This window comes from Panthera uncia, assembly GCF_023721935.1.
Source record: "Panthera uncia isolate 11264 chromosome A3 unlocalized genomic scaffold, Puncia_PCG_1.0 HiC_scaffold_11, whole genome shotgun sequence".
Lineage (NCBI taxonomy): Eukaryota > Metazoa > Chordata > Mammalia > Carnivora > Felidae > Panthera > Panthera uncia.
The window spans coordinates 92,861,277-92,881,991 of NW_026057578.1; the positions used below are offsets into that span (position 1 = coordinate 92,861,277).

At 38.0% G+C, this 20,715-nt stretch overlaps 1 protein-coding gene across 3 annotated transcripts in view; it reads left to right on the forward strand.

Moving 5' to 3' along the window:
* Positions 1–20,715, forward strand: part of CTNNA2 (catenin alpha 2) — a 1,105,968-nt gene that overhangs the window by 353,547 nt on the left and 731,706 nt on the right. For all 3 annotated transcript variants that reach the window (XM_049651803.1, XM_049651801.1, XM_049651802.1), the window contains exon 6: positions 3,308–3,574. In XM_049651803.1, the coding sequence (XP_049507760.1) occupies positions 3,308–3,574 (267 nt within the window). The remainder of the gene's footprint in view (positions 1–3,307; positions 3,575–20,715) is intronic.

Below are 20,715 nucleotides of genomic sequence, written 5' to 3' on the forward strand. Positions count from 1 at the left end.
TGGGAACCAGTGTAACCTTTTTTCCACTGTAAGAAAAGCTCCCCAATCAAAAAAAAAAAAAAAAGAAAAAGAAAAAAAAAAAGAAAAAAGAAAGGAGGGGAGAGTGGTTTCATGTAGTGCAGTGGATGCTTTCTGAGCACCACCCTTTGCCCTCACTTTTTGTTTCCTAGCCCTGTAGACCCCATCATGCATATGCATAGCCCAAATGTGCAGCATGTTGAGTGACCCCTTTATGAAAGACAAGAAGACTATGCAAAGAAAATCAAGGAAAGGCAGAGAAGAAAATAAATGTGTGGGGGTGTGGGATAACACAGATTAAGTGTGAGTTACTCTGATGAAGGTGACTGACATAGTGTCTTCTGTCTTCCTTTTGTCTAGAGCTAGCACTCAATTTAGTCTATTCTAGTTGTTAAGTACCATTAGGATTTTATCCTCAAGGAATTTGTTTTTATTTTTTTCCCCTAGGAAAAACATCTCCAAATGTGAAAGGGTCAGTTAAAAATCCTTTACCCGTCCTCTTGACTGTTCCTAGAATTCTTCAACACGTAGAGCAATTCCTAGTGATTTAAGATGGTCTGTGACCAACAAGAAAGTTTTATTCAACAAACATTTGTCGAATGTTCTTCTGTGCCAGGTTGAAGGAACGTTGGTATTACAAACTGGACCAAGATCTAGTTTCTGCCCCTAACATGCTTACAGTATTCTTTGTGTGAGAGACACACGCATGTGATTTGAGATTACTTGATGATTTAAGTATTTAGTAATCAGCAAAACTCAAATGAGCTCTTGTGTGATAGTCCAAAATGTAAGATGGGTAGGAGTGAAGTTACTCTGAAACACAAATGTGAGAACCAAGAAATCTACTTAGCTAATTTAAACAACTGAGAAAAAAGCCATTGAAGCTTGATCTTAGTGAACCATGCGGGCAGTTGGGAAGAAAGGTAGGGGCCAGGACATTGGGAGTCTTGCAGAAGTCTTGGATTTTATTGTAAGTGGGTGGGTAGTATTTGAATAGTTCAAAGTTTGATATCAATGTCTCAAATAGGTATTTTAGCATTCTAGTTATGTTGTGCAGAGGGGAATGGAAGAGGAGAGACCAGCTATAGTTGGGGGGGGGGGGGCTGAAGTAGTCTAGGTGAGAGATGGTGGTCTTGATTTGTTTGTAGTGGTGGAAATGGAGGAAACTGCAAAGAATACGAGTTTATTTTGAAAATAGAACTCGGAGGACCTGATGTTAAATTGGACATGTTAGGAAGTGACAGCAACCAGTTCAGTTCTAAGGTTCTGGTTTCAGCACATGAGTAAATGTTGGTAAATTTACAGAGATGGGAAAGACTGGGTCAGTTGGGTACAGAAATTAATATTTCATATTTAGATACATGGATTGTGAGATGCCTGTGAACTCTCGATGTAAAAATGTCAAATAGAAGAGAGTTGTGGGTTGGAGATGGAAACATCAGGTACTGGTGTGTATATAGATGTGTATTAAAATCCATGGACATGTATGAGATTTATATGAGAATACCCATAAGTATCATTTATTTCATCAATACCTTATTTTTAATTAACTGCTAGTTCAGTCTCTTTCAAGAAAATTTAGAAAACAGGTAGAATTGGAAGAAGGAAAAAACCATAGAACACCCTACCACCCAAGAAAAAAGTGGTACAATTTTGGTATATTGCATTTTAGTTATTTATCTTCATATTTTAACATATTTATAATCATACTTTGCATACAAGTATGCAAATTATGTTCTGCCTTTTCATTTATCTTGTAAATATTATTCATGTAATTTATTGAAAACTATAGTATCCAGAGTCTATCAAATAAATAAATGCTTCAGTCATTTACTTAACCAATTCTTCATAATTTAACATTTAGATTGTTTGCAGGGTTTTTTAATGTAATTAAGGAATGTTTCCTCAAATGTTTTTATGGGGAGAATCCCGTTCCATCTCTTCCTTTTTTAAGTATAGGTACCCAGTAATATAATATGCAATTTCTGGACCAGAGTTCTGGAGGTTAAAAAGCTCTTCATGGCTAGTCGGGAGAAACCTTTCACTTTGAATGCCTAGATAATTACCTGGCATAGAAAGTACACACACATGTTGGTTACCTATTGGTGTTCATGTTTAGGATCAAAAAGAAATGCCCTCAAACTAGAAATCATGTTGGTGGGCTAAATTCATTAGTGCATAAGCAAAAGAGGATAGATGGTTCAGTTAATTATTACTTGTCAATCTGCCTTGACAATCCTAGATAACCAATAAATTCTGCTTGTCTCAGAGTCATTTTGACACACAAAAGAAAAGATACAATTGTTGCCAGGTCATTCATATAACACATACTGTATAAACAAATAGAAACTGAACCCCAGTGATTCAAATAACCTTCAATGATGTTTTGAAACTGGAAAAATTTCTCTGAGATCCTCAGCTGGCAATCCTACATGGCCTCAGAGAGCAGCACTGCCTTTAACATTTCTGTAAATGATGTGAACATTTTCTTAACAATGCTCTTTAAAGCTGAAGATCAAGAGATTCCCCAGTAGTATTATTTTGACAGCCAAAACTAGGAAGGCACATCACCTTTGATCTATTTTTATTCCCTAAACTCAGTGATTGAGCTGCCATTAAAGATAACTTTAAAAAAATAAAATGAAATGAACCCTAGTCCGAACCTGATAATGAAGTGGCAGATATGCACTAAGCAAAAATCAGAAGAGTTTGATTTCCCATGTTTATAATTGTCATTGAATATAGGGGCAAGCAATATCAGAAGACTGAAGTCTGGGTTTTCCTCTGCTGCTTAACTAACTCCTATCCATGCAGGCTACTTGTCTGTATCTTGGTTTTTACATTTTCTCCAGCAATATTTGAGTGCCTTTTATAGGCCAAACATTTGCTAATAAGTCAAGGGCCACTAAACAAGATCGGGTGTCCTGCTCTCAATAGATACAATACATGCTTAAATATGTAACTCCAGTACAGTATAATAAGTATTGATGATAGGAGGGGATAGGGGCTTGTGGGAGCAGATAGGAGACATCGCCTAGAGAGCTGGATGGAATAGGTTCCAGGAAGATGGGCCATGTTGAGTGAAAGGGTAGGGTAGAAGAGGAGTACTCCAGTATTTCATGCAGAAAGAACACCATACACAAAGTCCTGGCAGCTAGAGAGAGGACAGGGGAAGGTAGATGGTTTACAAAATTCAGTGGAGTTCTGTGAGTCTGACTCAGAGTTCAATAACAAAGGTTTCCATGGCAAACTTCATGGATGTGACAGGTCTCATGTTTTGCACACACAGGAGCTGAAGGACCCTCACTGTCGGGATGAGATGGCAGCTGCCCGAGGGGCTCTAAAGAAGAATGCCACAATGCTGTACACAGCCTCCCAAGCATTTCTCCGCCACCCAGATGTTGCTGCCACCAGAGCCAACCGAGACTATGTGTTTAAACAAGTCCAGGAAGCCATTGCTGGCATCTCCAATGCTGCTCAAGCTACCTCGCCCACCGATGAAGCCAAAGGCCACACAGGCATCGGTGAGCTGGCTGCAGCTCTGAATGAGTTTGATGTAAGTGTCCCAGTGGTGCACACAGAGGGGTATACACTTGCATTGAAAAAAATGATTTGGGGATGAAGGGCCACAGTAGCATACATGAATTTACCCCTCGTAAAGGCTTAGGATAAAAGGTAAATTATATCCTATTTCTGTTGAATGGAATCCAACACAGTGGCAGAGCCTAGTTTTCTTGTATTCAAAGGATCTAACAACAATGTTGAAGAAGACTTGAGGTTAGGCAAGCAGAAGCCCTGTAAATCATTAACTTTTTTTTAATCCCACTGGTTATTTAGGGACCATTCATCACTTGGATGATCTTTATTTTTAAGGGGACAAATGTCATAAGCAGTGTAGGTATAGGTTGCCTCTATGTTGTGCCTGGGTGAAGAACTACCCTCAATGTCTTCATTTTAAATCATTGACAAACGTTGTTGACCACTGATCCCATATGGGATCACCATCTTCCTTGAATAGACCCCTCTGGGTAATGCCTCTGCAGGACCCATGAATGACCCACATTCTGCACCTGCTGTTTCTGGGGTGTGTCCCAATGAGCGAAGCAGTAGGAAGATGGCATCAAAGTGAATGGGAGGCATGCATGTAATCAGTACCCCAGGATGAGAGCCCTCACTTGTCCTGGATCAGGATATGGACCCACCTATGGGATGCTGGAATTCATCTGAGCTCATTCTGTGTTCAGTGTGAGAGTCTAAGTGTGTTGTGAGAACTACCAAGATTTAAAATAATTGGTATCTGCTTTCAAGGATTCTGTTTTCCTGTAAGGAGATGGGAGAAGTAGAATGTATTAAATACCTTTCAAGTGATAAAACACAGTATTAAAGAAATTCATAAGAGAAAAGTAGGTTACTTAACAGCTGTGGAGAAAGATGATGAGCTTGCTTTTGGATCTGTTGACATGAATTTTTGGCAGGAGGTGACTGGCTAGAGAAGAGAATCAGGAACAAAGCAGTGATTGCTAGAGACCTCAAGCTGGAAGATATAATGGAGGAATAATTATGATACTTGACCTAGCTGTTTTCCCAGGGGTGTCTCCTCTTTTAGTTTTTTCAGTCAGTCAAAATATAATAGAGCTAGCTTAGACCATATACTGTTTCCTATGTTTTTTTCTTTTTCTTTTTTTTTTTTCTTGGTCAAGATTAAATACAATAAATTTAAAGTGACTGCCACAGGATCGCCTGGGTGGCTCAGTTGGTTAAGTGTTGGGAGAGAAAGTTAATAACTTACATATCACATTCAACTGATTTCATGCAAGTGACAGATTATATTTATTTAAAGATATTTGGAAATTTAGGGGCACCTGGGTGGCTGAGTTGGTTAAGTGTCCGGTTTCGGCTCAGGTCATGATCTAATGGTTTCTGGGTTTGGGCCTGGCTTTGGAGTCTGTGCTGACAGCTTGGAGCCTGGTGACTGCTTCAGATTCTGTGTCTCCCTTTCTCTGCTCCTCCCCACTTGTGCTCACGCTCGCTCTCTCTTTCAAAAATAAATAAACATTTAAAAAATATTATTTAAGTATTTACCACAGGTATTGGGGGTTAATATGTAATTCACAAAGTTTGAGGAGACTCCATTGGAGCTAATAGAGTTAGTAAGGTCATCAGTTTTAAAATAAACTTATGTCCACAGATTTGCAAAGTGCAAAAACATAGAGTCATGGAAAAACAGATCCTATTTTTTAAAAAAATGATCCTGTTGATAGAAATGAAAAGTAGTTTGTTGGCTTTATTTTATTCCTTATTTCCTTATAAATGTTGGAAATAATCCTGATACAGATGTGGAGGACTAGAAACAAACAAAACAAAAAAACTGAGTGGCAAGTTCTACTTTTGGGTATGATATCACAATGATATCACAAGCCTGGGTAGGAAAACTATCGATTCTTAATTTTTACAATGTTCAGACAATCCCAATAAAAATTCTAAGAGTTCTTTTGCAACTTGACAGAGTAATGATGAAGTTTTTTTCCTGGACTAAGAATGAATAAGCCCACATTTTAAGGAGATGAAAATGAGCGGGTGATGTACTCGATATTAAAACATTCTAATGCTACATTAATTTTAAAAGTGTGCATTAGACCAAAAAATGCCTATTCAAGTTAAACAGAATAGAAAATTGCAAACAATCTACAATACAAAATTATTTTATGAAATGATAGTTTTTAAAATTAGTAGGTGGATTAGTCAGATTTTGACAAAACTATATTTTTATAATCCTATGTTAATTTCAAAAAGTAAACAGTAAACCCTGCCAGGACCTAGTAATAGGAGTATAAGCACTGAATGCAGAGAACTCCCTGGAAGGACAGTCAGACCCTTCAGCTGCTGCCACCTTCTGCCCAAGCGTGAGGACTCCACCTTCCCATTTTCTTTTTATTCAGAACCTTCTCACTGAAAGGAGCTTTTACTAAAAATGAGGTTCACAATACAAAAGGCTTTGACTCATAAAATAAAACTTAAGCCTGTATGGGGAAAATCTATTAGCAAAGTATGTTGGAAATACTTAAACGTTTGAAATGTTGGTGTGTGTGTGTGTGTGTGTTGTTTTTTTATTTTATTTTTTAATGTTTATTTATTTTTAAATATGAAATTTATTGTCAAATTGGTTTCCACCCAGTGCTCATCCCAACAGATGCCCTCCTCAATACCCATCACCCACCCTCCCCTCCCTCCCACCCCCCATCAACCCTCAGTTTGTTCTCAGTTTTTAAGAGTCTCTTATGTTTTGGCTTTCTCCCTCTCTAACCTCTTTTTTTTTTTTTCTTTTTTTCTTTTTTTCTTTTTTTCTTCCCCTCCCCCGTGGTCTTCTGTTAAGTTTCTCAGGATCCACATAAGAGTGAAACCATATGGTATCTGTCTTTCTCTGTATGACTTATTTCACTTAGCATCACACTCTCCAGTTGCATCCACATTGCTACAAAAGGCCATATTTCATTCTTTCTCATTGCCATGTAGTATTTTGTTTTTTTAACTGTAGTGATACGCTGTGCAAATACGGCTTTGGGAGGTTAATACAGAAATGTAAGTTTCTTACAGAACATGACATGTTAATTAAGTAATTCACTGTATTTTAACTATTATACTAAGTAAATTTTATTAGTTAAAATAAGTGTATTATGTTTATTCTATGCTTATAGAATACCAGACTACTCAATTATATATTAGCTAAGTATATTAATCAAGTAATATTTTATTAATAAATGTATACTGGTTCACAAGCTATATAAATAACTAAAGCATTATCTAATGTTTCAAACTTTATTTCTCAGAGATTGACAAATGTTTAAAACTTCATTTCTCAGAGATTGACAAAAATCATCAGGGAGAACCATCTAAGTTGGTGATTTATAGATAGTAATTCAATTGGGTATGGTTCCCTAAAAATTTAGTAAGTGCAATTTCAGTACTTTGTCAAAAATAGTAATGCTAATAAAGTATTACAAAATATGACCAGATATAAGGTAATTAGCCATTTGTAGATTTGATTTTTCCACCATTTGACACCAGCAAATCTAGACAGTCCTTAAGGATATTTGAAATTATCACTAAAAATTAATGTTCTCCTTCTCTTGGTGACAGAATTCTCCATGTTTGTTCTTTAGTTGCATAATGAATACTTTGTTTTTTTTTTGTTTTTTTTTTTTTTTTTTATTCTGCGGACATATTGACTTGAAATTGATTTTTGAATTCAGACATCTGTCTTATATCCTAAAAGCTATTCTCAGATATTAAACAAATTGATACCACATTGGGAGGGAAACTCACTCAAACTTCCTGTGAATTAGTTTTCTGGCAATATCTCTTCCTGATGCTAGGTTTACTGACTTGCCAACGTGAAGGAGATTTTAAAAAGTAAAGTATGTTTGAGATCCTGAAGTGAAAGGAACTATAGAAATACACAAGTCCATTGTGAGCATGGCTAGCATGCCTTAATGTTCAATTTCAAGCACAATTTGTATTAGTCATCAGTATGCAAAACCCAGTTTTATGGGGAGTAGGATGCAGAAGTGACGTAAAGTTTGATAGCTGACTAAAAACAAGGTAGAAATTAGTATTTTTACGTTAATTTGTTAAGTTGTAGGATTGATTTTTTTTTTTTTTTTTAATCTAGGTAGTTAAAATTGTGGCTCAATGCATGGTGACCTATTTTCTGGCACTATTTTTCTGCCTACATGAAGAGTTGATGTAGTGATTTATGGAGCAAAGGAATGAAGAAAAAACCCAGGATTTTAACAACTTGAAACTGTCAAGGGAGTTTCTAATGATAAAACAGCAAAGAGAAAATGATTGCTAATCAATGGAAAAATCAGCCTCTGTTTAAAATGTGGCAGCTTGAGGTAGTTAATTTTATTGGGTGAAACTACTAAGGAATACTAAAAAGAATTTTAAAAATATAATGACTACTCAGAAATAAATCTTATTAAAATGTCTGTTTTACTGCCAGAAAACTTGAAAGAGTGAGAGAGAGGACAATTAAAAGTTATTCCTACAGAATTTCTATTTTAAAGAGAAGGGAGTATACTGTATCTTGTTTTTTGAAGTTTCTTTTGTGGATGAAGGCACTTGAGAAAAATGGAAATTAACACCATTCATGACCCAGTCTTTATAATGGGTAGCTATTTGCATTTTAAACGTTTGTTTTAAATCAGGTAGTAAGTAAACACAATCTCAAATTCCTCTAACTTTATTACCTTCTTACTTGTGAATTTTCTTACTTTTCCCCACCTGCCCTGGGTATTTGCTTGATTAGTAATTATTTTCTTGGACATTTAGTTTCTCTTTCTCCACTAGGAGAAATTCCCTCAGCCTATAGAAAAATGTATTTCTCCTCTACAGTCTAAGAAAAAAATAAAGCATTAGTCTACTATAGTTACCATTTTTCTCATACTTCACTCTTCTTACACAGTTCTTTAAGAACATTTCTTAAGTCAATTCCAGTCCTTGTTTCCGTGTCTTGGCTACCACTAGCTCTTCCCTTTTTGAGCCTTGTCATCCAACTTTTACTGCCCCTCCTCTGTAACTCTGTGTTTGAATCTTTAAGGACCCCCAAGTCTATGTGCTTTTACTTGCTAGTTCTCAACTACTTTAAATTTAGAATGGGTGGGGTGAATTTTAATAGCATCAACCATATTCTTTTTTTTTCTTCGTATTATTTCTGATTTGCAAGATTTATTTTTACTTGAAGAGTAGGGCAATCTGACCTCAACTACATTGAGTGAAATGTCACCATGACATACCAACTCTACATACATTGCCCTTGCTATTTCTACCTGATTTTTCATACCCTCTTCCCGCTGGTATTTCTTCCATTTTCTCCCTCTTTCTTTTTAAGTATAATTGTGTGGATCTAATTGTAATTCTCTTACTGCTGGTATTCAGTGGATAGAAGTGTTGGAATGTGAGCATAAGACATCATGGAGCATCTGCATCACAGGCCAGTGAGGATAGCAAAACTCTTTATCTCACAAGGTTAGGGCACATAGACCAACTGCACTGATGGGAGAATTGTCCTCTGGGGAGCATCTCCATGTTACGGTGGTCACTGCCCTAAGGTGATTCCAACTATGTGCACTTCTCAGGTATATATGGACAATCTAGGAGATCTAGTTGGAAAAACATGGTTAAGAAACAGGAGTAAGATGGTAACTCATTTCATAGCAAGACCCCAGCCCATTTTTGGGACATGGAGGTTTCTGGACACCCAAGCATAATAACCCTAGCCCAGGGTTTAGAACCCAGGGTTGGAATACAGGCCCAGTGGAGAGCTGGAGTGCTAATACAGGTATCTTATGTAAGAAGACCAAATGCATGACCTCGTGCAGACCTATGCTTCAGGAGACTAAAGAAGTAGAGTTTTTCAGTTGGCACCCTACTCTAAACATCTCTCTTCATACCTTTTGAATAGTGAGATTAATTCTTAGGTGCTCCTGTTGAAACCCTGATCCCTTAAGGAGCCGTGAACCAGAATTCTGGCTGGCTCAATGATTCTTAAAGGGTTTTATTGACTCATGGTCTCTCCAAGGAGGCAAGAAGGAATGCTTCCTGAAAGTAGTACATTTTCACAGAGCATCTTGTTGAGTTCCTTCCCAGTTCTAACCCTCCCTTTTACTGTGGAAATCAACATAGTTCTTTCTCAGAGAGGCTTACCCTAGGTCTCCTCTTCTCCTGTGATACTCTGTAAAGTCATTCTGACTGCAGACATGTGGGAACACTCACATTAGGTTATGGAAAAGGTAAGCTTCCTATGTATTACATTAGCATGAGGACAGAAAAAAGAGGAGAAGTCCCTGACAAAATACTGTAAACGTACTGATGAAGAAAATTCAAAATACAGCTTATGTCCTAAAGCAGTTAGCAAGAAGCAAACCAAATGCATAAAAATGAAAGCCAGTAAGTAGAACCATTTAGCTTCTGGAAAGCAATTTTGGGTTCCTAATTCAGGTACTAAAAAAGAGGAAGAAGGCAAATTCAGCAACTTTCTGTCCGAGTTTATGCCAATATGTTTTGAAGGCTTAACATCTGTAGAGTTGTATCTGTTGTTCTTTAATGCTTTTATTGGTACTTTTTTTTTAAGTAAGCTCTATTCCCAACATAGGGCTTGAACTTGCAACCCTAATAGCAAGAGTCGTATGCTCTACTGACTGAGCCAGTCTGTCACCCCTATTAGTACTCTTCAATAATCTCTGCCATATTCCTATCAAATTGTTCCCATTTAATGGCCTTTGGAAGTAGCCCAGGATATTGGGAAGAGCCCAGGACTTGGATTGCAGTGTGTGGCTAGTACTCCAAGCTCTGTAAAATTTTAAGAATGTGTGACCTTGGGTTGCGGAGATAGTATCTCCAGGCCTTGGAAAAAGATTTAGCTACAGGATAGCTAAGATGATTAGGAGTATACAGTATGCCAAGTGAGATGTAAGAAGGAAGGACTGCAAGGTATAAAGGAGTAATACTCTGTAAACAGCTATAGTTACTGCGATGCATAAATGATGTGCTATACACTTACCTATGTAGTATGCACCTACATACTAGTGTGTGTTGGGGGATGGGTAAAATTAGGGAGGATCAAATCATAGAAGATTTCCTGGAGGAGGCAGTGCCTGAGTAGGAATTAACATGCTGATGTGTGAATGAGTATTTCTCAGAAAGAACACCATTTCATGTGGCAGCATTATTCAGTAAAATACTCAGTTCTGGAACCCAGGAATGAGGAGAAATCTGGCTGAGTGAGCTGGAGGCAGATCCTGGAGTGCTCTGTAGGCCTTGCAAGGCCAAGGGCTGAGCTTCAACCTGAAGGCATTAGGAAGTTGCTGGTGCTCTAGGCAGGGGAATGCATGGTCAAATTTGTGTTTTTAAAGTGACCTCTGCCTACAGGGTGAAGAATGGACTCAGAAGAGGCAAAGCTGTAGTGTAGGAGGGTGGTTATGGTGAACAAGGTGACCAGTGCCCTAAATCCATTGTTGGAGGAGGAATGGGATAAATGGGTGGGTCTGAACCATGTTGAGGGAGGAGAGTGAACAGGTCTTGACAACTGTACTTTTTGTTTTCATGTATCAAAAGTTAATGTTTTGTACAGTAATCTTTAAAAAGACGAAACATTTTTTAATTCCAATAATGAAATCTGGGGAAGTTTCAGTTGTTTGTGGGATATTTGATTTTTTGCATAAAAAAACCTTCTTACACTTTTTTTTTTTTCTGGCTCTTTAATTCACATATATACACAACAGTATGATTATTAAATGCCTAGTAATTTACATAGATCTATATTTTGGATAATTTAAACTCTGCATCTAGGATTTTCCTGATTTAGTTTAAGTTATTTATATGTAATTGAGCTTTCATCAGTATGTGCTTACTAGTGCACATTTTACTTTTTAAAAACTAAATTTTAGACACACTTTTAAAAAAAATGGGACATGGATTTTCCCATCTGAGAGGACATAGTATCAATAACTGGGGGTTAGTAGGGTCCAGTGATTCTCATCTTTTCTACAGATACTATCACAATTTACTGCCTCTAAATCTGTCTGCTCTTTTCTACTCTGGCAAATTAAACTCTTGAAAATGGCCTTTTAAGCTTTTGCGGCTTAATGTGGTATTACAGCATTCGTTATCATGCACTGACATCTGGTGGCCAAATCGAACATTAGGAACACTCCAGTGCATTTCTGTATGCCTGTAAACCTAACACAACCTAAATATGGGCCAAGACTCTGGATGTAAATACGGAGAAGGTGAACTCTGCCTTCATAGAACTGTCAGTCAGCTTCAGGCACCCTTCTGCACACTAAAATTATGAAATGGGAATTGCATTAATCCTTTTTGGAAAACTAGCTCTAGGAAAGTGGTAAAGATGGATACAGAGGCAGATGAGTTTGCAAGAAGAGAAGCTCCAGGCAGGAGGTAGAGCTGAGAGGGTCGTTCTGCTGGCTGTGTGTGGGACCAGGTCAGCCAACATCAACCAACAACATATTCTCTGCTTCCTGAGTCATACCACGTGCCTCCCCAGGACCAGTTTATCCAGTATCCTCATTTTTTATCCAAGAAATCTTACTGTGGGATACTGACCCCTCCAATGGCTTCTTGTCTGCAAACAGCTTTAGTTTAAGGTGTTGTAAACCAGGAATATTTTCTGATTGTATCATCTAAATTTTTATTTTCTTAAAAGCTATTTCAAGGAAATATCCCAAGACAATTTAATTTTCTCTTCTATATTTCACTTAGTAAATATGGAGCTACAAAAATCATTGAGAAAAAAACAATATGATTTGAAATATTTGAAAGTTGTATTTGAAATTTCAAATCCTTATTAGCCTCCATGTTTTCTGTAATTAAAGTCATTATATTTTCAATCTTTTTATTTCTTTTCACAAGAGAAAATGAAAGAATCTTTTTTTCACCGAATAATGTTTTCCTTTTTTTAAAAAATATTTTTTAATGTTTATTTATTTTTGAAGGAGACAGAGCATGAGTGGGGGAGGGGCAGAGAGAGAGGGAGACACAGAATCTGAAGCAGGCTTCAGACTCTGGGCTGTCAGCACAGAGCCCGATGCGGGGCTCGAACTCATAAGCTATGAGATCATGACCTGAGCTGAAGTTGGACGCCCAACTGCCTGAGCCACCCAGGTGCCCCAGTAATGTTTTCCTTTGAGATTATTGGCAGATTCTGTGCATATGAGCTCACCTTTATCTCAAATAATTAGTTCTAAATGTAACTGATTATTGGTGTAATGGATCATCATATTCTACATTGTCTAAACGTGGGATGGCAAATACCATGTTGATTATCATCTAATTAGTTACACTGTAAAATTGGGGAACCAAATGAGCTCTTTTATCTAGTGAACTATTTAGTGGTGAAAAATAGGATTTATTTAAAGTATTGACCTCCTTAGTCTTAGTTTCTTTCGCGATTTCTTACATTAGAAGTGCTTGTCTTAGCCCTTCAGGATTATACCTTTCCCTTTTATGCACTCTCCATGTTACAAGTAGGCATATATTCAGTACTCATTTATAGGATTTGGTTTGATTCCGTGATGAAGTAAACACGTGTGCTCATGCACACACACACACCTGCTCCTCCCCCCTAAAAACACTAATTTTGATTTCTTATTAACCAAACTCCTTAATATACATCCTGAACTTCTCCGACAGTATTTTCTGGAAACTTTACTGTAACCTATTGAGTCCCATGTTTATTTATCCAAATGTTCTCTGGGGCTGTTTTGTTCTTACTGCACACATTCATTGAGCTAAGAACGGAGGGGAACGGTTACCCACAGATGCAAGTGTGGTAGTAAATTTGTCAGGTGGCTAACATTACTGAGGGCATGACTGGGGCCCATGCTAGTCGTCCTCGTTACAGTGGTCATACTTGCGGACAATGGCACGGCATGGCGTAGGACAAACAGAACAAGCTTGTGTTTAAATCTGACCATATAACTCTTCCCTCCTTGCCTTTGTTTCTGCATCTATAAAATGGGGTAAAAATGTTGACTTACCAAGATGGTGATAATAGTTTTATGGGATAAACATTCTTAGGTGCCTCATCCTTGGTGGTCACTTAGAAATGCTAGTTGTCTTTTTCTCCTGCTTCTCTTAACAGAAGTCACAGACAGATGTCTTCCATCCAAAGTTACTGTGGAAACTATTGGCTAGAAAATGCTTAGAGAACAGTTCCTAACTGAAAAGTTGTGTTCTTCCTTGGTCACATCCAGACCTCCAAGAAAAGTCTGGCCAAAGTGTAGATTAAATTACCCCCTGGCCTAAGAATTAATTTCTTAAAATCTTTTTTGCAGTATAGTTGACACATAATGTTATATTAGTTTCAAGTGTGCAACACTGATTCAACAGTTCTATACATTATACGGTACTGACTACACTAAGTCTAGCTACCATCTGTCACCATACAACACTATTACATACCATTGATTATACTCCCTATGCTGTACTCCTCCTCATGCTTGTGACTTAAAGTTGAGCTTTAGTACCTCTCAATCCCCTTCACCTATTTTGTCCATTCCCCCTCCCCCTCCCTCTGGCAAACACCAGTACCCTTCAGTCCATTTCTGGTTTGTTTTGTTTTTTTAGGTTCCACACATAACTGAAATCATATAGTATTTGTATTCCTCTGCCTGACTTATTTCACTTAGCATAATACCTTCTATGTCCATCCATATTGTTGCAAATGGCAGAATCTCATTCTATTTTTACAGCTAAGTAATATTCCTGTGTGTGTGTACACGCATATGTACACAGCACATCTTCTTTATCCGTCTATTGATGGACATTTCAGTTGCTTCCATATCTTGGCTATTGTAAATAATGCTACAGTGAACATAGGGGTTCATACGTCTTTTCAAATTAGTGTTTGTTTTCTTTGGCTAAGTAGTAGTAGAATTATTGGATCATATAGTATTTCTGTGTTTAATTTTTTGAGGGGCTTCCATACTGTTTTCATAGTGATTGTACCAATTTACATTCCCACCAACAGTGTACAAGGGTTCCCTTTCTCCAAGGATAATTTTTTTTAATGTTTGTCTATTTTGAGAGAGATAGAGTGAGAGAGGAGGAGCAGAGAGAGTGCAAATCTCAATCAGGTTCTGTGCTGTCAGAGCAGAGCCTGAGGTAGGGCTTGATCTCACAACTGTGAGCTGAAATCAACAGTTGGACCCTTGACTGACTAAGCCACTCATGTGCCCCTCTCCAAGGATGAATTATAAAGAGTGAAATCATAAGTCTAGTGTTAGCACTAGGAATGTAGGTTTCTCCCTTGTGTTTATTTGGTAATTCGCATTACTTCTGATGTGGTGAAAGACCCTTTTATCTTCCTATTAAATATCAGAGTTATTCAGGTTTGGTGGTCTCTTAAGATTCTCCTAGTACACCAAGAAGGAAAAGAGTGGCTGACAGGGGTAAAAATGGAAGATGAAATGATGGCAAAGATTGGTGTTCTTCCTTCATCCAAGAACCACAACGCAAAGGAATATATAGTTATTTTTTAACATGTTCTACCCAGGTGATAACTTTCTACCACAGTTAATTAGCAAGGCACAACACTTGTTTTAAAAAGCCTAATACAAAAGATAAGGAAAAAAACACCGTGAAAAGACATTATTAATGCCTACACTTAATGCTCAGCTTTTCTATCCCCAATATTCTCTTAAAAACCTCCAGGATTAAACCCCTCAGTTGTGATGAGGGGAAGAATGGATCCATATTCCTGGAATAGAACATAGAGTTGTAAATCAGAGGGAATTTCTAATACTTGGATGATACAGAGAATCAAAGATTAGTAATAATCTCCTTTTATTGTTGAGTTCATATAACCCAATTTGTAAAATAACCCAATTTAGGAGTGCAGAAAGTGATTTCTGAAGAACTCACTTAGTTCAAAGTGATAGAAATAATTATCCTTCTAGCCCAAGTATGGATATGTCTTTCTGTTTCAGAGGTATTGGCCAAGAATGGTACACGAAGTGCTGTCCTCTCAATTTCTATTAAGTCCCTAAAAATACTCCCCCCCCAATAATGGTGCAATCTAAGAATGTGCTTGTGGGGCGCCTGGGTGGCTCAGTTGGTTGAGCGCCCGACTCAGGCTTATGATTCATGGGATTGAGCCCTGCATCAGGCTCTGTGCAGACAGCTGACAGCTTGGAGCCTGCTTTGGATTCTGTATTTCCTTTCTCTGCCCCCCACTCACACTGCTTGCTCACTTGCTCTCTCTCACAACTAAACAAACACTAAAAAAAAAAAAAAAGAAGAAGAAGAAGAAGAATGTGCTTGCTATGCAGGTGCGGCTTCCAGACAGGTCCTGTCTTCTCCCTCTCTTACTAGTTTGCCTCTCCTACAGCTTTTCTTTGAAGAAATTCTGCAGCTGACATGCTTGTCTCCCAGGCCCATGCTTTTAGTATATTCTCTGAAAGGGTGAGACACACACGTACATCTGTCTGAGGTGTCTTCCTGTCCTCTTCGTACTTCATGCTTAGCCTTCATCATACTTCTTAAGCTTATTCTGATTGCTGAGGGCCACTAAGCTGGTAATGACCATGGTGTTATTTTTTTTAAGTTTATTTATCTTGAGAGAGAGTGTGAGTGGGGGAGGAGCAGAGAGGGAGAGAGAGCATCCCAAGCAGGCTCTGTACCCAGAGTGGAGCCCCACGCAGGGCTGGATCTCAAGACCACGAGATCACAACCTGAGCAGATACCAAGAATTGGAGGCTTAACTGAGCCGCCTAGGAACCTCTTCTTGGTGTTATTTTCTTTTACTTTTCCTTCTCAGTTTTTGATGTATGTTTAGAAATTTAAAAATAAGCTTTCATGATCATATATTGTATATAATGTACACAATTTTTTCTACATAAGAAAAAAGCTGTGCTCTTTCCTCCTTTCATTTTTCTTTTGTTCTAAATACATCTTACAGCTTCATTTCTTCCAGGAGATGCTTATGCATATTATTTGAAAGACCAAATGAATTCCTAGTTGGGAAGTTTGAACTAATTGCAGTGACCCCCTAGGATACTTTCTAAACCTAGCAAAACTGACCAGATTTGCACATAAGTTAAGAATCTTCTTTACCTGAAAACAAGTATTACTCTGAAGAATATTTGCATATATTGGTTTGAATGAATGATGCGAAGACTTTTAAATCCTCCATTTGCTCAAAATAGTCTTTTTGGCATAGCATTTAAACACAGAAGAGGGGTGCCTGGGTGGCGCAGTCGGTTAAGCGTCCGACTTCAGCCAGGTCACGATCTCGCGGTCTGTGAGTTCGAGCCCCGCGTCAGGCTCTGGGCTGATGGCTCGGAGCCTGGAGCCTGCTTCCGATTCTGTGTCTCCCTCTCTCTCTGCCCCTCCCCCGTTCATGCTCTGTCTCTCTCTGTCCCAAAAATAAATAAAAAACGTTGAAAAAAAAAATTAAAAAAAAATAAAATAAAAAAATAAACACAGAAGCATTGGGGCGCCTGGGTGGCTCAGTCAGTTAAGCGTCTGACTTCGGCTCAGGTCATGATCTAACGGTCTGTGAGTTCGAGCCCCTCGTCGGGCTCTGTGCTGACAGCTCAGAGCCTGGAGCCCATTTCAGATTCTGTGTCTCCCTCTCTCTCTGCTCTTCCCCTGTTCATGCTCTGTCTCTCTCTGTCTCAAAAATAAATAAACATTAAAAAAATTTTTTAAATAAACACAGAAGCATCATCAACCAGAAAAGTTTTCTAAGAAATTTCTTTCTTTCATTTTTTTCAAACAAAGATCTCTGACAGATGTGAAGAAAGATGTCATTTGTGGATATCTGACGTAGATCTCCTAGGGTGAAAAAGGTAATGTGCTTGATCTGTTACTAGCCTCCTAAATGTGGCAGCCCTTTGGTTTGTGGATACAGGCTGGTTTTATTTTCACACTCTCTCAAGCCTAACATACCAGAATCACTTTTAAAATCTGGAGCAGCGAAATAAGCCGAAAGTGACACAAGGAAGATGCAGGCTTAATACTAACATTCTAGGGGCGCCTGGGTGGCTCAGTCGGTTAAGTGTTCAACTTCAGCTCAGGTCATGACCTCACATTTTTCGAGTTTGAGTCCCACGTGGGGCCCTGTGCTGACAGCTCAGAGCCTGGAGCCTGCTTTGGGTTCTGTGTCTTCCTCTCTCTCTACCCCTCCCCTGCTCGTGCTTTGTCTCTGTCTCTCAAAGTAAATGAACGTTAAGGAAAAATTTAATACTAACACTCTAGCACCTAAGAAATCACTTCCCTGCAGTAGGTAAATTTGAAAAAAAAATTGTAGTGAAAATACCCAATAAACCTGAATGTATGTTTTATGTGAATATATATGAGTATGAATTATAACATATATAAACATACCAGATGTTTATGGTTTTTCTTTGGCTTGTGATGACTGTTAAGAGTTTATTCACCTATATTTCTTCCCAAACTTTGACAAGTGATTCCTTAATTAAAAAATATATTTTACTTGAAAATATTGGAAACTGTTCACAGATATACTGCAAATATAAAAATAATCAATACCTCTATGTTCTTTAAGCTTCACCTATTGTTAGTGTTTTACCCCATTTACTGTATTGTGTGTGTGTGTTCTCTCTTTCTCCTTCAGGCACACAGACTCCTTAATTGTCAAATGGGTAAAGTCAGCTTTATTATATATGCTTACACACATAACAGACACTCTTTCCCTAATTATTTCTACTAAAAATTACAGATTTAAAAAAAAATTTAACATTTATTTATTATTAAGAGACAAAAAGACATAGAGCATGAGACACAGGGGTAGAGAGACGGGGAGACACAGAATCTGAAGCAGGCTCCAGGCTCCGAGCTGTCAGCACAAAGCCCGATGCGGGGCTCAAACTCACGAACTGTGAGATCATGACCTGAGCCGAAGTCGGTCGCCTAACCGACTGAGCCACCCAGGTGCCCCAGAATTACAGATTTTTTAAAAGGGTTGACACCAGCACATGTATTAATTTGCTAGTTTTGCCTGGTTCAAAGTGTTATTTGATGAAGGGCTGTGGGTACAACACAATCTTCCCAAATACGGTCTTTACACAGTAACATCCATAAAAAAAAAACTATGTCGGGGTACCTGGGTGGCTCAGTCGGTCAAAGCGTCAACTTCAGCTCAGGTCATGATCTCACAGTCCGTGGGTTCGAGCCCCACATCAGGCTCTGTGCTGACAGCTCTGGGCCTGGAGCCTGCTTTGGATTCCGTGTCTGCATCTCTTTCTGCCCCTCCCCCGCTTGTGCTCTGTCTTCTCTCTCTGTCTCTCAAAAATAAATATTAAAAAATGTTTTTTTAAAACTTGGGTCTTTGTAACTAGAAGGTTAGAGCAATCAACTACCTAAGTTTGACTGACCTGAGTCAAGTTTGTTCCTGGTTGATCATGGTATAATATTGCATACTTGTTTTTAAGCATTTTATAAAGTTTAAGAAACATTTAAAAGGTGGGGGAAAAAGTGATGTTCAATTAGATGGTGTGAACAAAGAAAACTTAGGACGTTTTCATAAGGCACTAAGTATTCTTGAGGAGTAAGAGGGAGTGAAACCTGCAGAATCTATCCATTTCTGAAGCTAATTCATCACAAAGGCTTTTTTGTTCTTGGTAGCTCCATAAAACTTTAGAGTTGGTAAAGACACTGGAGGTCGTGTGGTTAACTTACCATAAGATAGAAAGTCTGTACCTAGCATCCCTCATAGGTGGACCTCCTGCCTTTGCAAGATATTATTGGGAGGAAATCACTGGGGGTAATTTCTTGTTGTATTTTACAGAAGCTCTAATATTTGAGAAATAAAGTTCCTTTTTACATCAAAATTTCCTAAGTAAATTTCCAAAGCACCTCATCTGTCCCCCCTTCGTTAGCCTTTATCACATTTTATGAGGGTCATAAATACAAGTCTTACTTGCAAGATAGGGCTGGGAAATCCTTGAGGAGAAAATTCTATTGCAGTCTCCTCCACCCAGTCATCTTTCACCCATGATGAGTAGTTAATAAATATTTTGGAGTAGTTGATTCTGCCAGATCTTCCTGTCATACCTCGACAGTGGCCTAGCAAGTGGTTTTCTTTCCATCCTTCCAACCTTCTTCAGCCCATTTTCTCACATTGCTACTAACTTCTTTCTAAAAACCAGAAGTGTCCATGTTTCTCTTCTGTTCTGACAAGAAAATTTAAAATTCTTTCCAGTGTCCCCACACAATACGGGTAGATCAGCTGTTGTTCATGGGTCTGGAAGCAGAGGAAGCCATTAGTCTTGTGTTTCAAATGGGACTAACTTGGTTACCTCTCTGTCTTTCCTGGTGCTTGAGCAGGTCTCTAAGCCTTCGTGTCTCCATCGGTAAAATGGTTACCTAGGTTGGTTATTAGAATTAATGGCATCATCTACAAAAACATTTTGTAGACTGGTTGAGGCAAACACTAAAACATGAGTTAACCCAGGTGCTAGTGAGATACAGTTTTTATTAAATTTTTGCATTAAAAAATTTTTAACATTGATTTCTTTTTTGGAAAATGATCTACATTCAGTTCTTTGGTTAAAAGTTAGATACTGAGTTTCAAGGTTTGCTACTTGAACAAACTTTATATTATAAATTCAGTAGATATTGACAAATCTCCTGAAAGACTCTACAATATTAGATATTTATAGTCAAAGGTAAAGAACTGCATTCAAATTGCCACACACTTGAAAAAGCGAATTAAAGTTTTATTATTGGTGAAACCTATGCTAAAAAATAAGGTATAAAACTGGTGTGTACTTGTGTTAGACCCAAACACTTCAAATAGTTTGTCAAATCATGGCAAGTAGCTTTGATTTACCATCTATTTCTTTTACTAATGCCAATAATACTAATTCTGCACTTTGTTTGTTGTGGTCCTCTGAAGTCCATGGTGTTTTATTTATGATTGTGCATTTATAATTATGCAAATATGAATTGCACACAGATTAATTTTATCTGAGCAAAATTGTTATGTATGATAAAACAGTCATCCTTAAGTGACCACTCTTTATATTCCTATGTAAGGAGTAACTAACTTAAAATCAGTACCTGGAGGGTATCTGTGTGCAGGAATGGACTGGGGAAAAGTGGAGAGATCCTTTGGAATTCCTATGCAGTTTTCTATCTGTGTGCCATACTTAA